At 39.5% G+C, this 24,965-nt stretch overlaps 1 protein-coding gene across 1 annotated transcript in view; it reads left to right on the top strand.

Annotated features, from left to right (window-relative positions):
* Positions 1-23,431, top strand: part of AIG1 (androgen induced 1) — an 86,026-nt gene extending 62,595 nt beyond the window's left edge. The window contains exons 4-6 of the mRNA XM_029962793.1: positions 9,939-10,054; positions 19,573-19,736; positions 22,786-23,431. Of these exons, the coding sequence (XP_029818653.1) occupies positions 9,939-10,054; positions 19,573-19,736; positions 22,786-22,823 (318 nt within the window). The 3' untranslated portion in view covers positions 22,824-23,431. The remainder of the gene's footprint in view (positions 1-9,938; positions 10,055-19,572; positions 19,737-22,785) is intronic.
* Positions 23,432-24,965: the final 1,534 nt, after the last annotated feature.

Raw genomic sequence — 24,965 nt, 5'->3', positions numbered from 1 at the left:
TGTGGTAGGAAGAATCACATCTCGTCTCCAGTTCTCCTTCCTTTCTCACACTTGAAATAGAAAAGCCATGCAGGTCACTGACAGCTCAGTAAGATCAGCCTGACTGGGGACAGAGGTGTAAGTGAGGGAAGCAGAGACAGACATATCAACATTAAACCGAACAGAAAAAATCAGGCCAGAGTCTGCAAGACAACCCAGAGAAGCCCATAGCTTTAATACTATGGGTGTCACAGCTCCACTGCAACCTGATCATCTTGGAACCCTTTGATATTACATATGTTCAGTATCACTGTTCTCTTATGATGCTTGTGTACTGCCCATCACTGTAATCCTCCAACAGGTATTTGACAGCAAGAGAGAATAGGCTGTTTCCCACTGAAAGTTTTTTGGCTTTTTTTTTTAATCAAGCTCTGCATTATCTGTGTTAAAGCAAGATTATTTATGTTTGCAGAGTTCAGAGTCTAAAAAGTAACGAAATGTGAAAGATAAACTCTTTACAGCAGTGTTAATGTCAGTTTTATTTGCATCTTCTTTTTTACAGTATTCAGTAAATATGTACAGAAATACATTTGCAGAGTGTTATATCATTGTCCACATTTTCCAAGAAGAAACAGATAAATAGAAATGTGCTCTATGTAAGGAATGTCGTTGAATTTTGCTCTGAAAGAAAACATCATTTCTTACTTACTGATATTTGACGCAGTAACAGTATAACCTTTAGTTACATGATGTATATTGTCTTCAGCTCTCATCACTTGGCACGGATGGTTCACAGAAGACATGAATGCCTTAGTTCAGGCATGGGTGAAAGGCAGAATACCTGTCAGTCTCTGAATACGTTCTGTTCCTCTTCCCCCTGCCTTCTCTTCAAATGTGTATCTTTTCATGCTTGTCTAAACCACACTTTAGCCATGCAGTGTATTTGCATTTTATAAAGAAGTGACGTTATCAGAATTCATACATATTTAAGAACAAGGACAAACACTTTCTTGCATACTATACTGGTTAACTGTACTGAGATCTTTCTTAGTCCAAGCATGTATACATGTGATTTAATGTCCATTTGTAAAAAGCATGCCACCCTCTTGAGACCCTTGTATTTATCTGCTTTCAATTACATTTAAAGTATTCAGAAAGTCTCCTATACTAATCCCATCCAAGTTGGAAGCCACATAGCTCATGCATGAGACTGTCAAACATGAGTAGTTGCAGATGTCAGTGCACCAGTGGCAGGAATCCAGGAAGATAGATCAAGGCTTAGTCACTGAAAAATACATGCCAGCACATCTCAGATACATAGCATTGTAGCACCTCATGAGGAAAACGTGTCATGACAGGAAATCAATAACCTCTTGCAGGCGATCTGTTTTTGAAATATTCTTGATTAATTATACCAGGGTGTGTTTGGCAACTTTGCCTGATCCAGCATTAACCTAATGCTTTTTGCATGAAACACTATTGTTACTAGTCTCATAAGTCAAATCTGATGGTTCAAGTTGTGTTTTAAAGGGTCAGGTTATAGATTTTGTAATGTCTCTGTGTCCGACATTGCTATCCTTCACTGTGGTGTGTAGACTTTTACTATCAATCAAAATTACAATTGTTTTAAGATGAACAATAGCATTTAGAACTAATTGCATTTGAAGCAAAATAAAGTATGTCATACAGTGGGTAAAAGAAGTAGGGAATGTCAGTGTGTTTTCATGACAGAAAACCTTCATTCAGGATGTTCCCCAGGTTTATTTGCTTACATGCCTTCTTTGCAGAGGAGAAGAAACTCTAGGAGACCCACAAGCCGGGCTGCATATCTGTCTTCCTCTGCCTTCCTGCACAAACTCAGGGCAATGCATGTCCAGCAAAACTGGACAGACAGTTTTGTCTGTTAGTGGGTGCAGTAGTGAGACTATGCTGATGTTAGTCTGTTACTGCTTTCTGTAATACGAGAACAAAAAAGCTTAGGAGGTTACGTCCTCTAGAGTTATTTGTTAAAGGAGTTTGCATGTACAGGGTAAAGAAATAAAAAAGATAATGACAATGTCTGTGTGATAAATTGTTTGAACCACGTTGCAGATAGTTGCATTCACCATGTGATAGACCAAAGTTTGACCTTTGGCTACCTCACCTGCACAACACCCAATAAATCCAGTTCCTCAGTAACCACTTCCAAGATTTTGAATTTCTGAATAGCATCAGAGAGCCACCACTTGAAAAAGAAAATGCCAAATAATGGTTTCTTTATTTTCCCAAATGTGGAATTTCTTTCCCCAAATTATACTGGCCAAAAGCCCAGGACAAGCAATATTTAGTCCTGGACCAGGGACAGATTCAGAGTCCAGTGTTTTCAGGTTAGAAAGAGCATACTTTGGCTAGCATGAAGCCAAAAATGTCCTTCTGTGAAAGCCTTAGTCCTGTGAGATTTCCAGATATTAGAATTTAATACAATTTAATTTATGTACAGATAAACTTTTTGAGTCAGTTAAAGAGATTTAGGAAAGGTATTGATACAAATTATTTTCTCCTTTTGAGACCTTAGACTGATGGTGTGGAAGGAGTTGCCTTTGGCTTTTCAAGGAGAGGAATACTATTTTCCGTATGAGTAATCTTGTTTTAAACCATTGCTAAAATACATCTTCAAGCTCTCTTTAGGGATTTTTATGATAGGAATACATGAGGCTCAATGACTTTACAAGCACTTTTTCAGCATGACCTGCATAAACAGTCAAACATTCATTCATGCAAATTAAATCTTTGTAATACTTGTAAAAGTGTGTGTGTGTGTGTGTGTGTATAAACATTGATTTTAAGGATAATTTTAAGGCACAAGAATATATTTCTTTGCCTAGATAAACCTTTTTGCAGATAATACTTTGAGAAATCCTAGGGCAGGTGGTTTAACTGGCAAATAAGATGAACAAAATATGTATAAAAATTACTTTGCATTCATGGCTAAGCTTCGTGAATGAAGATTTGGGAATTTGGGTTACTTTGCATAATGCTGTGATTATTGAGTGCTCCTTGCACAGGATTTATGTGTGTGCATTTCCACACTGTTAGTAGCATGTTTTTTCTCAGGATTCCATGGCAAAAATAGACTCGAGGTTGAAAGTAAATTAGGGTTTGCAGGGTTTTCTCAGCTCTGGCTGAGTGCACAGAACCTGGGCTTTGATGATTGTCTTTTGAAAGTCTCCAAAGGGTCAAGCAGTGCCTGCTGGCAGGAGCTGACTGAGGAGTTTGGGCACAGCACAGAACAGATGGAAAACCTAGCTAAGGGATCCCAGCAAAAGGAGAGAGGTGACTTGTATGACACTGCACTTGGCATGTGTTTAATGATATCTGCATACATGACAAGCACTAAAAGTAGTTACATTGAATTAATTATACAGAATTAAAGAAAATAATCATGTAGCAATACCGTTCCATTTGGCAACATGGCACTGGTTTTGCACAGTTTTGCTATACTGTATGCTCTGTGTCTGGTCCCTACCATCACCTTGTTTCAAGTCTGAGTGGCCAAGATTTTGTATGTCAGGTTAAGGTATTAAGGATAGGAACTGCGGTGAAGCAGCTTGGAGCAGCAGGAGCTGAGATGAGAGACAAGAGAGCTCAGAAGGAGGCAATTGAAGAAGCCTCCAAAAACAGAGGGGAACGAGGACAGAGTCAATCAAGGTAGCAACTGATAGATGCTGAAAGGTCCAAGATGTCTCAGAGCTATAAACTTGAAGGTGTAGATTGGCTTTCATACCAAGTTTCTGTTATTTCTCTATATATGCTTGCTCATCTTAGGCTGACACCCAGGAGTGGATCTGAGGAATATGATGTGGTTCTCCATTCCTCCATAGCTACCCTGTGTGACCTTGAGTGAGGATAGGATATCCTGTTCCTACAGATCAGGGCTGCTGGGAGGGTATGTTTAGTAACACTTTAGAGGTGCTGAAGTGCTTTAGTGATTGGCACTGTGGAAATTCTGTAGATAAACACCTATATATAACCTCCTGACACTAATACAGACATAGGGGTGAGATCAGGCTGTCACTGCTATTTCAATATATAGTACATACTGCATGTGTCAGAAAAAAACGAGAACAAAGCTGCCAACCTCAGATATGCATGGATAAAGTCATACACATCCTCTAAAGTCAGGAATGCCATATCTACTGTGTTTATCTACAGAAAAGAGGAAAAGAGGGGGTAACATTAAAGAGGAAATGTTAATTTTCTTTTCAAAGAACTCTATGCTCTTATATTGATTGAAAATGGTTATCTTTGGCTGATTGTGTTTTGTGGCATTACAGGGTATTGGTCTTTGTTTATATCATACAATACTTCTTCCTCCCTCCAACCTACCATAACAGTTAGTGAGCTGCCTGTGGCTGCCTTGGAGTACATCCTGTGCATCAACATGTCTCATTTAATAGTCATAATTTCTCATTTGTAAGAGGAAAAGTGCTACCAGCGCTTTCAGTCTCACAAGGGCTCAGACTCACTCAAGGATTCCAGTTTATTATGCACCCAGCTCTGATATCCTCCTGCTCTCTTTGTTTATTAGGCTGCCTTGGTAGAAGGTATCATCCTTCAGATAACACATAAATACTTTCTTGCCAGCTGTTCACTTTTCAGAAGTTTCTCAAGGAGTAGATCATAATTGTATCTCTGTTTTACTAGTTTCTGATTAGGTTCTCCACGTTACTCTGCTAGGAGCACACGGAAAATGGAGCTTTATTAATGCTATTACTCTACAAAAGGCACTGACTACAACGGCAGGGATTTTTAGGCCTATTAGTATTGGTTTCTGAGGTGAACACACCAGTAATTGTTTTAAAATTAGGGGAATGGGCATAGGTCAGTTTGCTGGTCGTTTCTGTAACAGCTTTAAAGTCAAGGTGCAGCCTAAACGCCTAAGAGGGAAAAAGGAGGTGCAGGCACTTTCATTCATTCTGACATGGAACAGCTGTTTAACAAGACATAATCTTGTTATGAGTTCAGAAGAAAAAGGTAAGGGTAACATCCTACTGATGAAAACTCAGTTTTATAGAGGAATTTAAAAAGGCAGAAAGCAGAGGTAGCCAGCAGACATAGCGGTTTGCACAGCAGAGTGCAAAGAAAGAGACCTCTATCAAATTCGTACCAGTGTAAGTCTCAGGCACGGTGGCAGTGTGCTGCAGGGGAGTTTCCCAGCAGATGTTGAAGCAACTGCCCTTGCCAGGGCAGAGGCTTTGACGTGGATGCAGTGTTGGGTGGCAGATGTAGCCCTTCAGGTCCTGGGTTGCACAAGTTCTGTGGATGAAGACCAATCTGCAATCTCTTTGTTGCAGGGTGCACCAGCTCTCCCAGGAGGCTCTCAGTCTGTCAGTTAAAATGTTGGTGGACATCAAAACTGCAAGGCCTCCTTTTTTATCACTGGGCTTTTGCTGGCTCTTAAGAACATGGACTGAATGTCATGCTGAAGGCCTCAGAGGTCCGCAGTATTTCGATTGAACTAAAATGTCCTATACCCTGTAGTTTTTTAACCTGATCAAATTGAGTAATGAGTCACAGTCTGCTGTTGGTTGAAATAAATTATAATCACAAGTTATGTGATCCCCGAACAGTTTAACCATCCCTGCAGAACTTCTGCATGACTGGGCATCTAAGATGCCTTTATGGACTGAACTCCTTGTCGTAAGTGTAGTTCTGGACAGTCATTGCAGATCAGGAGGGTGACTTGGGAAGACAGCACTACCTGTTTGTGCTAAGGACAGAAGATGCCAATACATAAAGCTGTCAGTTTAGCACATTTTGAAAACCTTTAACTTTCCATTTAAAACACAGTTAAGAGAGGGAGAAAAGGCCAAGCAAGGTACTGTTGAAACCAGTGTTAAAAAAAGCAGCACTTACTGTTTGGAAGATAAAATATATAATCAGGCTTTCAAGAATGAGCACTTAATTGCCTTAAGACTATTATAGAACTCATTGTTAATGTACCTAATCTGCATAAAATCTTTTTTTCCAACTAACTGTTGCAGAACACACCTAAAATGGGAAAGCACAGTCCTCCATCAAAGCTCAACTTACCAAGCCACCAGTACAGATGTCTTGCATTATGTATAATGTGATTTTCTGGTCTCAAATGTCATTAGACGCATATATACCGTGTAGAAGATGGAACATATTTTAGTAATATCTTTTAAAGAGTTATTAAGGAGCAGAGTTTCTCTCCGGAAGCAGTGACAATGGCTCTAGGAATTAATTCACCTGCGGATCTCAGGGTGGTGGGGTTTTTTTTTACAGTGTGTGGTAATTCAGCTTCACTCAGAGGTTGCTTCTTTGGAGTCAGTCTCCGGAGTGTCTTGTGGGTCAGATTCTCCATACAGTACCCTTCCTGCACATTTCACCCAGGCTCTGTGCATTGTGCTGGTTTCTCTCTGTTTTCATGCATTGTTACCAGAAGTTGAAGATTTGGCAAGAATGGATTTCTTCACCATTTGTAGGTGATGGATCCTTGGGAAGCAGTGCTATATGGTGGTCACAGAATGGAAAGGAAATTGCAGCTTTCTGTTCTGCCATGACCAGCACTTCCTAGAAAAACGATCTGTCGAAGCTGCCTTTCTGTCAGCAGGGGTAGGCAGTGACAGGGTCTGAGCAGAGCAATGCTGTGGTCACGTAATGGGTCACATTATGGCCACACTTCAACTCACAAGGTGGTCTTGGCAGATGGATCCTTCACAGAGGGGTTAAAAACGGGTCTGAGGATCACTTGGCACTCCAGAGGAAAAAAAGAATTTGTGGCTGGGAGGGCACATTGGCAGGCAGCCAGCCACAGGGTTCATTAGCTCATTTTGCTGCTGCCTGGGCAGGGCTGGGGCCTGTCCCGAGCCTGTGGTCACCACAGGGAACATGTGCAGCAAGTGTTGCTTTGCCAGGAGTGGAGATGGTGCTCCCTGATGTGGCCACAGCATTGCTCAGCATGCAGATTTCACAGAATACTGTCGAGTTGGAAGAGACCCACAAGGATCATCAAGTCGAGCTCTTAAATGAACAGACCATACAGAGGTCAAGCCCACAACCTCGGTGTTATTAGCACCAGGCTGTAGCCAACTGAGTTAGTGTCAGCACAGTCATACAGGCAAAAGTGTCTCATGGGAGCAGCTGATCTCAGTGGGAGCAGAGTAAGATATCCAGGTAAAAATGCAACTTTGCTTGTAAATACTTAGCCCATAATAAAGGTGTCTTATCAATAGAGCATTGATTAGTAATGCTATTAGTATTGGAGGATTTGAAATTTTAGGCCTCTCGCAGCTTTCCCACCTCTGATGGATTCCACTGCAAGCACATTTCACCCCTGCTCCTCTTCACTGTGCATCAGTCTAGAGTTTTAATTGGCACTGTTGGACAGAAGGTATCCCCGCCTACAAATTTTCATGGTTTTTAAATCAGGGTTTTCAGAGGGACTGAAATGTAGAAAAGGGAAATTTTATCTTGTTTGTAATTTGGTAAAGGATCTGAAACTGCTTTTTAGAGTGACACTTTCCCTAGAACATTTTAAACCAAGGTTCATACTCTGTATTTGTAAAGCTGCAGTGTTTGCACATAGCATCGACATTCGCTCTAACAAACTGAGATTAAAGACACATCTGTGATTTTCTCCTTACTCTTTTAATTGCACTGTACTTTTAACAGGATTTTGTGTACAAAGTCTCTACTGATACAGTTCATTATCCTCTTTTCCTCCATCCCTTACCTCTAGAAAAGAACAGAAGTCAGAATTTAGGAAAATAATAACCTATTTTATTATACAACCACAGAAACTGGGAAGAGAGAAAGGAGAAGACTATTCTAGATCGAGGGTTGATTGCTAAAATTATTTTAACTACTTTTTAATTGGCAAGCTGTTGAGTTGTTATCATCAATGAAGAACTCATCAGCAAGCAGTATCTAAAGTGGTAAACATTTCTGTTGAGAAATGGAGTTCACGAGGTCTGTAACCATCATCCGTATAGTGAAGAATTAAAACTAAGTGACTGGATCACACAAGGATTATCAAGGGTGAGATTTGGAGATAATAGTCTTTGTTGTCCTTTGGCTTTTTCCTTGAAGAAGTTATGGATGCAGGGCATCTGCACGGCCTCCATCTGCCCTGCTTTGGGGCTCTGCAGAGTGAGGTACTGATCTCTGCCTGGGGACCTTTTCCATACAGATGCAAGACAGGTGCATCTCCCAAGCTTGCTTTGCTGTTAGTCCCTGTTAACAGACTCTGAAGGTCCTCCCCAGTTTATAGACCTCTCATGTAATAGTGGCCACCTTTATAGCAGACCACATATAAAACATCTTTGCATTCCCTTGATGCTGATTCATGCTGTTTATAGGGATGGGGGTGGAACAAGTTGTTAAAAGATGAAATTGAAAGCTCCCCTAACTGCTGTATTATCCACCTGACATTCTCCAAATGCTACTCATTAATTACTAATGCCTCAAAAATCAGAGCAGTTATCCAATTCAAATTATTTTGTATCTCTCAGCGAGAGCATTTCCATTATCTTATAATTTCCCATTCAAACAATTGTTCTCTGCAGTTGTTAAAGGCTCAGACTCCATTCTGTTTCCTCTCATTTGAACCTGTTATCCATGCAAGGGTATTTCTACTCCGTGCCTGTCCTGTCTTCACATTGGTGAAAGTTAGTGTGGGTTTACATTGTAGTTATTACAGATTTACCAATCTGCCCCTCCAGCTTCCCACAGAACTTCATGTGTGCATCTGATGGCAGAATGTGGCCAGTGTATGCCATAACTTTCTTTTTCAGTTGATGATCAAGTACTGAGGGAAGGATTGAACCTGGTTTAGGACCTAGTCTACCCTTGCAATCCTTATACCTGCAGACCTTTCTGTGGCCTGAGCAGGACAGTTCACAGTCACAGTCATACCAAGCCCCAGAGCCAAGCTCTCAGCAGAAGTAATTCCCTTGAGACACCAGCAATAACTTGGCCCCATGGTGGCAAGGCAGGCTATGTTTCTGGAATCACCAACAATGCTGGTCCTACGTGAGCTGTATATTCAGGAATGATGGGGCTTATTTCTTGGCACATTTGTTCTTCACTTATGTATATTTTCATGCCTGCCAGCACTCTGAAATGTAGACATGGAGTGTTGGGGGCAGGCTGGATGCAGTTTTTCATGCTGCTGACATTAATTGGATGAACAGGCCTTCTCAGAAGGGGCAGTGTAGGAAATGTGTATGGGAAAATGACAAAATAAGTAGTTTCACAGCTAAATAAAGACAAGCGGCTGAAAATGGTTTTTATGGTTTTGGCTTTCATATGTTTCATTTGGGAATCTAAATTATTTTGCACAACAAGTACCAAATTAAAATTCACAACACCTTTCTGAAGATAATTGGTCCCTGTCTTGCAGATGGAGGAACAGAGGTCCTGAGGCTATCACTTGAAAATACATCACCTGTTTTCAAGTCCCCAGATTGAGATGCACTTAAACCTAATTCTCAGAAGCATTAAACACTTCCATTTATATTCATTCATTTGGCATTGTTTGTATTTAGTATCTGGAAATCAGATGCATTGTCTCCTAACTTCAGTGGTCAAAATAACTGAAGTGACATGGCAAAGATCACAGATAACTGTAAGACCAGAGTGGGATTGGGACCCATGTCCCCTTGTGCCACATCCCTTTTTCACTCACTATCTGTTCTTGGATTCCCGGACAAAAGGAAAAGCACATTCTGCTTACTCATTTTTCCTCTACTCTCTCGAACAATTGGATATTTTAGAGATGATATTGTTTGGGTTATTGATCAGCTTTATAAGAGTCATTTTACCTTGTCCTTCTAACCATAAAGAATTGTCTTCAGACTTCTGTGATTAAGTTTCTTATTATAGAATTGAAATGGAAATACAGTGAGAACCATTTGTATCACCTGTTTTCCCCCAATGTTTTGGTTTTTTTCCAGCACACAACAGTTTTGCCCTTTGTATTAATCGAGATGAGAACAACACATCATCAGTATCCCAGCAGGAGCTGTGGACTGGCTGCAGTGTGCACCTTCGCTGTTGGCTATATTTTATGGTAAGGGCTGTACATGCTGTGTTTTCACATTGTATTGGGGGTTTTGTACTGCTAAATTTGGGCACATATTTCATTATGGATATAATCACTAACAGATTCACGCTGCATGCCTCGTTTGGTCCAAGACCTGGGCTTTGTCTGGTTTCCCCAGATGCTTATATTTTTAGAAAGTATATGCCAAACCTCACACAACAGGAATTTGTTGAACAATCCCATGTAAGCAGTGGTCTTTCCAAGGGTACATTTTTCAACCTTTTTTCAGGCTAAATGTTTTTCTTGGACCTTAGTTTTATTGCTTAGGGTTTTTGTTCTATCACATAAAATTGAGAATAGGCAAATGATTTCCTGCATCAGTATTTAAGCATCAACAGAAAAGATAGAACACTCTTTTTTCTTTACTAGTTCATAAATTCTTTCTGTAAAATTGATTACAGAATAAGTCAGTAATCCAAACACTCTAAAATTTGTTTTAAGAAAAGAAAATATTTGTGAAAAATTAAACTAAAACAGAAATTATCTTTCTTATACAACATTAAATTAAGTCTTTTGGCGCTTTCTAATCAAGCATCTGTCTTGCATGACAGAGTTAATATACTTTGGTGATCCTAGCGTTTTATTTTTCACTAAACCTTTGTTTTATTTACATTGCTCCTTTGATATGATCCATCCTTTATCCTTTCTGCAAATATTCATGACCCCCGTTTACTTCTCATGTTCTTTCTTCTCACCTCATAACAGCCCTCTCAGCTAAGAAGATATTTTCCAAAATTTCCACCAATCAAGTGAGATAAAATTAATGTGAGAGGAACATGGGCTCAGGGCAGTACTATCATATTGCTTCAACTATGCACTTTGTCCCTTCAGTCCAGAGAGAGAGAGAGATCATTATTCATAGACATCCATGCACACTGAGTGATCATAAAATGCTAATAATCCAGCTGAAGTGGGATGTTGTGTCTCAGGACAACAGTCACATTCTACCATTTGCTTTTACAAACGTACATACCCTTCTTAAAAAAGAATAATATTTGTAATTGGAAGATAAGGGCAGCCTCATGCAAAAAGACACATTATTATTCCTGCAGGAAAAAGTTATTATGTTTTTAACCCATATATAGTAATGTTTAGCTGTGATATTTCTCGACCTTCCTCTGATGGTGCTGGAGACAGGTTGGCAGAGTTACTGTACCTGTGATCTGACCTCCTATGGCAACTCCTGTTTTCTCAAAATCATCTAAATAGACACATGAAATAGTATTTAATAAGAATATAAAATTGAAACAATCCATTCTACAAGTGAAATAAACCCAGAGGTGTCTTAAAATCTTTTCAGAATATGTTACAGTATCAGTGTGGTACTCATATAGCTTGATTCTGCCTACTACAGTGCATCTGCATCCTGCAGCTACAAGTACAAGGTAAAAGGAAATTGTAGGACTAGTAAAGCAGAAGATGATTCTGCGTTCAGAAATAAACTACTATGCAGATACCCAGTCACAGTCTATGATCCTTTGCTTTTGCTATTTATTGGTTTTGCTTACACAAGTATTATTTTAAAAATAGGTAGGGCTACTTTCAAGTAATTCATCTTTTTCCAAGTTGTGATTTCTCTATAAATGGCCTGAGACAATTGCTTATTCAGCCTAAAGGTTATCCTGCTAAATTCTTCACTTACATCCCATTTCTCCTTCGACTGTTAAGAAAGGAGGTATTTGGGGGAGAGTGGAGGCAGACACAAGCTACACTGTGCCATCATTTGCAAGTTCTGTGTGAATTCAGCCTGCAGGTGCAGAAGACTCTATCTTCTATCTGCAAACCAAACCTTGGCTTGATTATATGAATATGTTATATCACATTCACAGGTCGGAAAAATCTACCAGAAAGTATGAAGAGTAAGGGGGTTTTTATCCTTCTCACTCAGGGTGTGCCTACCTTTCACAGCTGTGGTTCACTGTCTTTCTGCTGCCAAGTGACCAGATTGAAGTAGAGACCTTAATCACTCAGAGGGCTTGGAATTGCTTAATTCAGATTTACTTCCCGTGTTGGCAGAACCCTCAAGGTTAGCACAAGGGTATTACAATAAGACTACACCTGCAAATGACATAGTTACATACAGCCTGGTAGAACTTCCTTTGTACCTATGGTTGTCCATGGGTCCTCTGCTGGGGCTTAATTCTCGGTTTATGTTGTTTTAACTAGAAGTTAGGGATCTGCCACTTGAGAATTTGTCTTTTTCCCTATGTCATTTTTTCCCTCAGCAGAAGTGTTTTCACTGCAGCTCTCAGCAAAAGACAGTTGCTAATCAGATATCCTCTATGTTTTGCTCTTGAGTTTTGAACTCTCTTCCCACCTCAGCTGAAACCTTCTTACCGTGCTGCGTTTTATGTATCGTGTTGCATTTTGTCCTGTAAAGGAACATACAGCAGGATATTGTTTTGGATTGATTCTGTGAATGCATTTTTTTCAACTCCAAGTAGAACAGAGCTTGTTATTTCATATGTGACTGAACCTTTCTCATATGAAAAAGGCAGTGGAATAGCAAGCTTTTATATATATATTTGGTAAACGAGAAAACAGGCAAACAATTCTGAATAGTAACACCGAAACTGGAAGAACATAGCTAAATAACTTAGCATCTCCTGAGCATGATTCAGAGACTTGTTATCCGAGAAACATCCTTTCTTGAAGAGTAAAACATTTTCCTGTTTTTCTTTCTAATTTTTTGCAGTCAGAGAGTATTTGAGTAGGCACACTTAGCTCATGCACTCTCTGTGAGAGGGAGCTCTCCCATGCTCTTAGGGAGCTGTGCTCAGGCCATGCATTCGCAGACATGCATTGCCTGTTGCAGACCATACATGGACTTTCAGGATCAAGGCCATGGGACAAGATAGGAAAGGCCTATTGGCTTTATTTAGCATGGCTTGAAAAAGTCACAGCTTGTATTGAATTGTTAAATCTAGACAGTGCTAAGAAAACCGAAGCGCTTGCCAATACTACCAGAAAATACTGCCAATGGATGTATGGAGTGGTTGTCAAGGAACAGAAAAGAGCCAGAAATGTATTGCTCCTTGTAACAAGAATGACCTCATGGTAACTAATATCAGAGCCTAATATGTCCCTAAAATAAACTGAGACAAATACGTTTATTTAAGATGTTTTTCCCTCTGCTTTTGAGCACTTTAGGATGTCAAAAGAACAGACCCTAAGATCCTGACTCTGCCACTCTAGTTGTGCTGAGCTATATGTTTGGGAGCAAAAGACTTGTTCTGCTCTCTTGTTGCTAACTCAAATCCACTAGGATCTGCCTCCACATGTGCCAAGCTTGGACTTGATTAATTCTTTCATTCTTTGATAAATCTATTTAAAGATATTTTAAACTTTCATCTGAATATAAAGTTTCTCTTGAAGTGACTTCAAGAGGGTTCTGTAGATTTGCTGAGGGAGAAGATTTAGATGAGGTAATTTGCTGAGTTCTTCTTGAACAAATTTAAGAAAGGAATGTATGCTGAGGATTTGGAGTGAATTTGAGATTGATTCTGTTAGCCTTGCTGCAGGATTTCCACTAGCAATTCTCCATAGAAGGGAGAGGAAGATCAAAAAGAGCAGCTGTTGGTGCAGACTGTTAGGACAAACCTTGACATTCAGAAGAGAGGGGTGGAGAGTTAGAGAGTGAAACTGGTGAGAATTGACAGTCATATCGATAAAAGAAGAGCATGATTGAGAAACCAGAGGGTTTTTGAGGTTGCTGGTGCTGATGGTGCAGGAGAGACACAACATGGCTCTGCTAAGGTCTGCATGTAGAGAGAGGGTCATGCATGCTTTTGGAAGTGAGCACTGAGAACAGAAGTTCAATAGAGATTAGAGAATCACTGATTAGAGAAAAAAACAATAAAAAGTCCTGGGGCCAAGTAAAAGCGATGAACTAGAATTATGGGTTAAACAAGAAATGAGTAAGGAAATGTGCAGCTCACAGGTCAGCGGCTTCAAAGTTGAGATCATGCAAGTAAGTGGGGAATGCTGGGAGAGGGAGAGAGAGACAGACTTTGAAATGAGAGTGGAAGGCTGATGTAGAGGTGGGTGATAGATGAGACAATGCAGAGGAGGAGAAAAGAGTTGGAGCCAGAGCTGCCCAGAACAGGAAAGAGTAGGAAGAAACAGAAGCAACAGAAATAGGCCAGGAGAAGATAAGTGTCCTCTGTAGCTGACCCAGAAGGAGGGTGGGAGTACAGAAATGCTTTCTTCCATGAGAAAAGGCTGTATGGACCTGTTAGGTCTGATATAGCTGTTATGGACTGTTACTTTCTGGCTCCGCTTCACCTCCACATCCTCAAATGTTTCAGTCAAAGCAACAGTACAATCACAGATGACATGCATGGGTAATATGTTCTCATTTGTGCAGCTCCTTAAAATATACCTCAAGAAGTCATAGCAACCATTACTATATTTAAAATGAAAAATTATTTATCAAAATAGATGACTTCCAGAGATGACAACACTTTGCAGTGAATCTGCTAAGTTTCTGTCATTCTAGCTACCTGTACATAAACACAAATTTCTGCTAAGCTTTGTTCTTCCCAGAGGATGCCAGCACCATGTCATGCCAAGTATATTTCTCATGTGACATTATTTGAACTGCAGTTTTCCAGGGCTTGTCTTCTTCTGACTGCATAAGCCACTCCAAAGCAGTAGCACAGTTGTATGACCATGTATTGTTCAGCACCACTCAGATCAATGGTGAAGAATTTGGCGTTAAGAAAATGGAAGAAGAGTGGATGATTGTTGTTATTTCCTAAATGATGACTGTATATTGAACTTATTTTTTAGTCTTTAAAATTTCTAAGCTATGTACATTCCTGGCGTAGGTGATTTAGACCTGGCTGGCCATTGTTATAAGAAGCCCAGAATCTTAATGTGGCTGAGATCTTAAGAATTCTAATTAAATGCAGAACAAGCTACCCTGTGTTTTTGTGGGGGTTTATGAAAATGTGCCTCACATCAATCAGTATTAGAAACCAAAAGCAGAACAAATTTGGTGTGGGTCATTGTGCTCCGGTCCTTGAAAGCGCAGGATTGGTCATATTCTGTAACCACAAATTATTTGTTTGTTCAAGTTTTGAGTGACTCAGCTGCTGTAAGTCCATCAACTCCTTTGGAAGGCATTCCACAGTTTAATAGCTCCGGGTAAAGTTCTCACTTTTTGTGGAGAAAGAAAAGAATTATGCTAGAAAAGATCATGGAATAAAGGTGTAGAAAATGCCCATATTCTGTTGTTTGCTAAAGAGTAGCCACAATGAGAACTGGTCTAGGATTTGTCTGGGTCCAAAGATTCAGCCTTCCTTTGTGCCAGTCACTGGAAATATGAAGAGCACTGAAAATCTGGAAAAGGATTTGCTGCTGCAAGAAGTAACCAGAAAGGAACTGCCATAGTAAATCACAGTAGTCATGTATCCATGCTCCAGCTATAGCTAATGTCAGATACTTCAGGAGATTTTAGCAGGCCATTATGAAACAACCAGCCTGCAAGGGAAGTTTTCTTCCAGAACTTATGTCAAAAAGTAGATGCTTGGATCCTTTAGTCTTGGTGGTTTATATACTTCATACACTTTGAACTCTAGGCATAACTGTACGTGTTCTTATTGCTTGTACAGTTTCCAGACTTCTGAGACTTGCTAGAGTTGCATGATGTGGCCTAGAGAAAAGGAGTGAACTAAGTAGACTTCCAGACTTGTATACTTCAAAACTGGTTTGAATGTCTTTATTTCAGTGATGTCTCACTGAAAGACAGGCTAGAGCATTCCAGAGGTATTATTCCAGAGCATTCCAGGTATCATTCAGAGAGATATTTCCATTATCATATTTGAATTTCTTGTCTCTGAGTTGTGTTGAGAGGATTCTTCTGTTACGTGGAAGAGAATTGGCAGCTCTTCAGACTTTTTATGTCATGCATTATTATTCTGTGTCCTCTCATCAATTGCTCTAGAAAAGTTACACAGCCCCTTACCTGATAGTCCTTGTTTCCAGAACACATAGTACTGATTGTTGATGGCTGCGGACTATGATGAAGGACTCAAATTGGGCAGGAAATGGTTGGAGACTCTCTCATAGTCCAGACCACAAAATGCTGATGAACTGTGATGCCTGAGAGCAACCATTATGAAGGGGCAACCATTTTCTGCAATGTGTCCTATTGCAAAATCTATGGGGTGTCATGGTTATCTGCCTTTATATCCACACGGTGAACTTGATTCTACCAGGACTAAGGTTTTACACATGCTCTTGTAACAGCTGCATTACTTAAAGTGACAGGTAGAGTAGTTTTCTTCATTAACAAAAGAGCTATAGCCAGAGAAGAAATGTATATGTATCTTCTCTGCATAGTTTTAATTTTCTCCTGATTGCTTTGATAGGAGAGATATACAACATCTCACTGTATAGTAAGTGAAAATCAGCTACAAAGTCAGATTTTTTTGACAGATTTGTTAAAAAGAAGCAATATTGTGCATTTTCAAATAGCTTTTTCTGATTTCTACACCAACTGGTTGGAAATTTCTGAAAATCACCACTTTTTTTAACAGGCATTTTAATTTGAATACAATGTGTGAATATTTCCATTCCTTCTCCTTTTACTAACAAATGTCTGAATGAGCTCGATGACCTGTAACATGTTCATCTTTGGAAACACATGGTTATGTCTACGTGGGCTGCTACAGTACCAAATCACAGGGAGGTTCAAGTTAATTTTATCTTCTCAAAAGTAGCTAGTCCAGTTTTTGCTTAAACTTTTGCTCTTCAGTTTATTTTTATCTAAACGGTCCATTTTTTATATGTGTTCAATAACAAGGTCTTCAAATGGATCTAGATTTGCACTCCTAAGTAAATCTTAATGCATGCTTCCCTGTGTTTAACTAATAATGAGGTTGGACAGGAATAATGACTACTAGAACTGCAACATTGAAGGCATTCATCAACATTAGTAATCAGCAATTTTGTGTGGAAGCTTTAGGCAAATGGTTGATCAGCCCTTTATTGTGCGGCCTTGAGATGGCTTGTATTCTAGCAGGAACTAAGAAAGGCCATCAGGTGAGGTTTCCATGGCAGCAGTCGTCCCTTTACTGCTCCCATTTGTAGTATAGACAATGCAGGAGTAGTCAGTGTGTCACTGCTCAGTGGAGAGAAGATAATATTACTCCATCCCAATGTAGGGAGCAGCATGTTGCAGTTCATTTTAGGAAAGATCAGGTGGCTGATCAGGTGGTTTTGTGACTATTGTCTCCAAAGTGATGCTCGGTACCTCTTGTACTCAAAGCAGGAGTTCCTACAGTGTGACTGCACCAGGGACAGGCATACAATAGCAACACTGTACTCAGGAGCATTGTCACCACGCAGGGAAGGGGCTCCTGTGCTGGGCAGCAGGGAGCAGAGTGCATGAGCTGTACTCAAAAACTCTGAACTAACCAAAGATTGCTGACATTCAGGAGCTCATCAGTGACTCATTGGTTGGATTTAGAAAAGATTTCCTCTTTCGAGCATAAATGCGTTCTAGTAAATGCCACTTCTACTTGTTTTGTGAAGTTGGCTATATAGCTGCAATTTAGAAGGTCCTTTGAAAAGTCTCTCTGTAAAGGTGCTTTATAGCACTGGGCAGTTTCATCACACCAGAGAAAATAAGTGAAAAACAAGACCGGCTCTTTTTCAGTCTTTGTCTTTGGAGCTTGTTTTTCACAGAATGATCATAAAACAAAAGCAATGAAACTGAAAACTGTTAGGTGATAATAGACATTTCCCCGCTAAGCCAGCCTCATAGTAGGGGACAGCTCATTGCCCTCTACCCAACTGTCTCATCTTTTTCTTTGATCATGGAACATGGTGTCCCCTGTTACCATGAGTTACACAGGAATACTTTATTTTTTCATAGATAACCTTAATCTTGTCGGGTTAATTCTGTCACAGAAGAATATTGGGGAAAATAACTGTAAAGTACAGAGATAATTTTCCGTATGTGAACTGATTTGGAGAAAGGGGTTTTCATCTGCATTTAGATCGTGCAGATTAATTTACTGACACGTGTAATTTCCTATGTGAAGTGTCTAGCTGTTAAGGATTTGGCTGTAATAAAAGCTTTTCCAAGGAGGAGGGAAGGTATGACAAGCATGTACATTTCAAGGGTGATGGAGAATCCTTTAACAGGGATTCTGTACTCTCTCTGTGACAGAATTTTATTTCAGTTTTGAGTGGACTTCTGTATCTCTGCCCTTTAGGAGCCTACTGCTGATCTAGTGATCAAAAATCTTTCTTAAACAAATAGAAATACCAGCAAGTGAAGCAAATCATATGGACATGGAAATCCCCTTCTGTAATGGGGATTGCAGGTGCTCCAGCTGTGCTTCACTGCGAGCTTCTCTCTCAAATTTCCAGGTCAGAAAGGAAGAGATTTACATTCTTGAAGAGAGCCCAGCAGAGCCCCAGCCTGTCTCCACTGAGCACTTTACCCAGTTAGCTTCTGTGATGTTTGCTCAGTTGTTTGCCAGTATTTGCTTTTCTTAACTTCCACCTACTGGAACATATGGACTCACTCTGCTCCCTCTGACTTCATCACTCACCATGTCAGATCTCAACACAAAAGCTACTACATCAGACGGTACAGGTGTTCACTACAGTCACACACAGCAAAACCACATACCTGAAGTGCTGCTTCAGGCTGCACTGCAGTAAAGCTGACAGTGTCTATTGGATTAGTGTACCAACAATCTTCTCTGTAGCTGAATGCTAAAAATCTGTGTCACCTGCAAACCCCCATCAATACTTTTTCTTTACTGTGGAGTAATTGATTCTGGAGCTGGGCACCACTTTTGAGGTGGGTTTTGGTTTGGTTTTTTAAAAAAAATGTTTATCCTACCTAGAGAAAAATTATTAGATTCCAAATGGTACCAGGTAACTGAAAGAGGAACAATCCAAAAGACATTTGCTAAAGAAATTATTCTCTCAAAGAGAAACTGAACCACATATTTCTGGCAACCCCAAAAACTGATGCATTTGCCATGTGTAGTGAGGAGAAGCATCAGAAACACATAAATGTGTGTGAAATGAAAATAGGCTGCTGCCGAAAGTAGGGAGTGTTGATCTGTGTAGGAGAGCTTGTAGAACCCTGAATGTTCTTAGGATAAAGAACCTGCCTGGAACAGAGGCTGCTGCAGTTTCCGGCTTTGGCTCAAAACAGGGGTTTCCTCGCAAATATAAATGCAGCAAGGAAATACCTGCCTACATCAGAAACAAAAACTGGCCAACTGCTCATAATAAATTTAAAGCAAAGCAGTAAGGATGTGGGAAATCAGTCATAGTTTCATCATCTGTGATGTCTGTTCTGGGTGGATGTCATCCAGATGCTCCAGTTCAGTTGCAACTTGCAGGCCTTTCAAATAATTGCTATTTGGGTTACAGTAGCTAAGCTTATAGGGCAAGCTACGTTTGAAAAAACAGGGCTGTAAGAGTCTGTGCTTGTTACTTTTGTTTTGTTTCAGGGTGTGCTGGATTCACCATGTTACAGGAGTGTGGGTGTACCCGCTTCTTGAGCATCTCAGCCCAGGTGTCAAAATAATCTTTTTTACAGCTGTAACCGTAATTATTAATATATTCTACTTGGTGGGAGAGGTCCTGAACAACTACATCTGGGATACACAAAAATGTGAGTATTGTTTTAGGAATATTGTCTCATAAAGTACATGGTCAGGACTTGAGGATGTTTCTCTGAAAGTCTAGAAGGTTTTAAGCTGGCTAAAACAAAGGAGAATGACAGAAGTTCCACTGAAACATCTTAGTGGCTTGCCCTTAAAAGCAGCCGGATTAAGAAAATGGCTGCTGAAAAGCCTGATGAGCTATGAATATGTATTCTTTTTTATAACTTACAACTAATTTAAGAGCTCTTGGCAATTACCTGGGAGGCTTACAACCCACTTACTAGCCGATGAACCCATTAAATGCAACTAGAATAAAGTATCATTCTGTGTGAATGCTGTTAATGGCAAGCTTAGACTTAGAAATAAAAATATACTTTTTTGGTATTTTCAGGTAGAAGGTGTTTTCTACTTATAAATTTACTCAGAGAAAATGAACATGTTCTTGTCAGTAAAATAATAGGAATGAAAGATCACCTTAGTACAGGGTAAACTTAACTGTGCAGACTCTCCATCATCCTGCCTAGGCCACCCATTGCAGAGGAAAGGAAAAGGGAAAATAAGACAAACACAAGATTAAAAGTAGGTTCCTTTAATCTAGGAAATATGTTTCTCATTTATCAAATTGCCTGAAATAAGCAAACAGCATTCATAATCACTGCTCTGACAAATCACAACTAGAGTGAAATAAATTCACATGGGAGTTGATTGCACATACAAATCTCATTTAGCAACTCCTTCAGTACGAGGTAGAATGTAATGGCAGAAGCTCAAAGCAGTTTTACTTGCCATTTGTTCATATTAGTGCCCAGGTGTAAAGTGTCTTTTTCTATTTGCCTTAGAACCAGCTATCCTAATGGTTACAGTCTTCAAGACTGGTATTCAGTCCACAGTTTGATGTCACATTCACATTTATCTAACTTCTGTGAGTTAATTTGGGAAAGATATTTCTAAAAAAGGCAGCTGCAAGGAATTATTTCACTTGACCTAAGTCCTGTATGAAGAATAATAATGTGGTAAAGAATCACATGTTTTTAGCAAGTCCATGAATAAGTAGATGTTGGAAAATCTGCTGCACTATTCCAAAGTATGCAAAATCCCTCGTTCTTGTGGCCCACCACCCTAGAGGAGCTAACATCAATTGGGTCGTTCCTCCAGATTTTTTCAAGGTTCACCATGGCCTTATTGTCCTCTCCCTCATTCCATCCTTGGGATAAAGAGTATTGATCCAGAGTCCTTTGAGGCTCAAACACTTGCAAAATGGAAAATGTCATGAGTCACCTGCTCTTTTGCTGTGCTTGAAACACTTTGCACGAACCTAACCTGAAGTGTGTGGCAGGCACACCACTAACAGCAGATGTAAAATGATGCCAGTCTGTCACTGTGTGACACTTGGGAAAATATTATTTGAAAACTGTACATTTAAAAGAGGCTTTTGAGCAGTAAGCCTGCAAATCAAAACAGTCTGCTATGAGAAGATTTCTGGGGTGAGAAGGGGTTGGTTTGGGTTTGGATTTTTTTTTTATTTTCCTCTGGAGATGCATTAAATAAAACCTCACTACTGACAAAATGATTTGCAGTTAGTTTTTCCAAGTTAAACCACAAACATGGTAGGGAAGGAAAAATTTGCCCTTTGTACAAGCCAGTGTCTGTCCACAGTTTTGAGGGTATCTGCGTTCCTGCCAAAGTATTTGATGCATCTGCAGTAGAGTGCTTCAGAAGAAAGGAAAGAGGCGTTTTCAAAAAAGCAAATAAAACAGCTTTTAAAACTGTTGGGAAAGTTCCTTCCAGCAGAAAGCAGAAGACTCAAGATTGGCTCTGGAGCAGCCTTGTAAAGCCACGGTAATCTTTTGGCCCTGCCTCTTGTTTTGGTTGTTAAACCTTCAACTGTGGCTCTCCCATTACATTAGTTTGCCAGCAACACCCAGGGCCATTATATTTGGGCTGCTGGAAACATGCAGACCCATTTGTTTCTGTGCTGTTTCTTTCAGCAAGGCGGCTCTGCTGTTGTGCTTTCTAACTGCAGATGGGTCTTATTGTTTCCTGTATTGGAATTAATTATCTATGTTTTTAAAGTGATTTTTTTTTTGTACTTACCACCTGTGCATATTTTGCACTAGCAGGTGATCTTACTTGTGACTGGATTTTCCTCTCAGCATTCTCAAACGTTGCTTCTCTTTTGCTTTCAGTCCTTAGAAGTCTTTCTTTTCCAGCATGCAGCAGGCCTGAAAACCTCCAAAAGAAATATTTGTATTTGAGATGTCTGGCAGAGAGGGCTTAGTCAGAAGAACAATACTTTTGTCAGATACCAATAGTAATTCATTGTCCAGGAACAGGCATATGAAATAGCTGAATGCTTTCATTGCCAGAAAAAACACAATCTTCTGCCCAGCCCGGACTTTGCTCAGCATAGCAAAGAGACAAGTCCTGCAGCTAGGCTAAGTTCTTTAAGGAGCCCTAGACTCAGCTCAGCTCTCCTGATATTACTGAAAGTCACAGCCATTACGAGAAGAGAGAGGCACCCTCTCAGCAGTAATTGTTCTCTTGAACTCTCAAAAAAAGGAGATAAACTTGCAAATATTTAAAAAAACAATGTTGAAATGGAGGGGGGCTTAAAATTACCGAATTCTGAAACACAGCTATTAAAACTTTCCTTCAAACTAAGTTTGCTGCTTAGCTTCAGCTTTAGTAGCATCTACTTTAATTTGCTTGTAGGTAAGCGGAGGAGGTGAGGGAATTAACTGTTCCCAGACCCCTGCAGCCGTCAAAAGCTGAGCCTGCGGCAGGGGGTTAGGCTGATTGATTTGAGAATGGGAGGCAGGGAGGGAGGAAGGGAGGAAGGACTGTGCAGTTTATTACTGGACAACCACTGCCATCAGGTGTGCAGATGCTCTTTTTGTTCACAGCAGGTGAAGTAACACATGCAAGAGCATATGAGCAAATACAGGAGAAACAACGTCAAGAAAGGGAAAAGAAAGACTAATGCATTAAAAGAACCTCTCAAAGTAAGCCCTTCATTCATTGAGAGATTTTTAAAAGCTGTTCTCCGTATGTTTTCAGGTATCGAAGAAGGAAAAGAAAAGCCGAAATTGGAGTGAACAACAAGAGGCAACATAGAAGATTGTTTATGGCTCCATGGAAGATTTCTCATCCCCAACAGAGGTCGCCATGGAGAGGAATCTTTGGAAAGGAGGAAGTTTAATGGGCCCTCTGTTCAGTGCAAGGATATTTTTGGATTTTATATGGAGGGAAAATGATTTTAGCTAAAAATAATAATATCATTTCAACGTTCATTCCTATTTCTCCATGCTTGCATGTGACATACACATATAAGATGTATATTTATCTCCATGGCATTCTCAATGTGCATTTCTTGAATCAAATAAGTCATTAAATCATTAAGTCATTAGATCACTTCTGCCAAGAAGAAGGAGTACATTCTCTGTATTGTTTGAGAAAAGCTTAACCAGATAGGTCTAATGCAGGGAAACAAAACAATTCTATATATTTCAAAGTACAGCATACAAGCTAATTGCATGAATGTATCTAAAGAACAGTTCAGTTTGACTGAAATATCAATGTAACACTATGTAACAGCTGCCTTAAATTTGTGATGTTAATAATTTTATCAGTCTAGCAAAATCTTATTTGCGGTGTTAGAATATCTTCTTAAATAGGCCTAAATAAAGAACAAATTATCCTTGCATTTCTGTTTCTTCATGCTGATTCTTGAAATTCTAGATGGATTGATGGCATTTGAATGATATATTTTCAGGTTTTCCAGTGTCAGCTGTAGATTATCTAAATTCTACATAAGGATTTTTCTTATTATCATAGTACAGCATGTGATTCTGCATTTTCAAGTTGTAAGTTCTCAATAGATGGGCTGAGCTGCTAGTGTTGTACCAGAGAGAGCATTTAAGCCTTACTTCAGGAAGGCAGGTAAGCAAATGTTTAAAGAAAAACATATGCCTGTTTGAATTAGGAATTCAGTTGCAAAATACTAGTGATTGTTTAAATTTTACATGATTCTGCTTAATTATTAGACAATCAAGAAGGAACTCTAGAAGGCACAAAAAAATTGAAATAGAACTAAAATAAAGTGAGAGAATAATTTTCAGCAAGATGTTATTTGTTAAAAAAGTAGCTTTAAGATTCAAATATCAGTATTCATATTGCATATTTGTTCATTAGTGTATTTAGATATATTTATTTTAACACATGTAGAGCACTTCAAATATGGATAATGTTAATGTATTATATTTAGTAACAGGATTTCTGCAGAGTTTTAATCTGATTCAGTGATGTTTCTGCTCTGCAGTAGCTCTGGGGAAGACAGATCTCATGCAACTCATTACCTGCCTCCATAGTATTTTTAAAATGTATTTATTTACAAACTACCATAGGAAACAGCGTAAGTTCAACAGTATGCTTTTTTGTTTGTTTCCTTCAAAAGTAAGACTTTTTGATATTATTGTGATGATATTGTCTTTGTCTGTCTGTCTGTTCTCTCAGTAATTTTTAACTTGTTGATCAAAGTTGCAAAGATTTCAAAGCTAAGCAAGTTACTAGAAAGTTCATGGAAATAAGGGGCCAGATAAAAAAGGAGCTTCTCTGATGGTCCTACAGAGGGAGACAACGGGACACATAAAACCAGCAGAATTTGGGAGCAAATTTGCTGTAGCCATGTGGTCTTGCATCAGGGATATTATGTTCTGCTATTCCTGAGCTGTGCATTACATATGAACAGTAATGCTGCAGCATGATTGCTTGGTCCACAGATAATTGGTTGGAGGCGGTGGTAAGATGTCTATTATTTGCAACAGGCTTTTAAAACTCAGGAAGGAAAGAAGGCATGGATTCAGTCATGTTTAGTGAGCTAGGAACTGTTTAAAGTCACTGCCTCTGAAAGCTGTGGTAGCACATGAAAGTAGTGGTGGACAATGAATGTGCTAGGGGATCTGGCTGTACTTTTCAGCAGCAGTAACTGTAGTTTAGGGTGGGAAGCCCAAGGCACAAACCCTGTTGACTTTTTTGTCATATGAAGAATTTGCATAACGTATGTTCTGCTGTTAATCTGGGACATTTTTATTTTTCAAATTTCATTTCAGGGAAATTGTTTCCTTCACAGAATTCAAGAATTCATTCTAGTGGAAAGAATGTGTTAAATAAAAATCAGAAGTGCCAAAATGCCACACAGCTGTACGCATTCTTCTAGAGCACACTCTGATCATGTCTGC

The sequence above is a fragment of the Manacus vitellinus genome, unplaced genomic scaffold (genome assembly GCF_001715985.3).
Source record: "Manacus vitellinus isolate BGI_N305 unplaced genomic scaffold, ASM171598v3 scaffold_4_pilon, whole genome shotgun sequence".
NCBI classification, from domain to species: Eukaryota; Metazoa; Chordata; class Aves; order Passeriformes; family Pipridae; genus Manacus; species Manacus vitellinus.
Note: the sequence above shows the minus strand (reverse complement) of the source record. Positions and strands in the feature narration are given on the sequence as shown.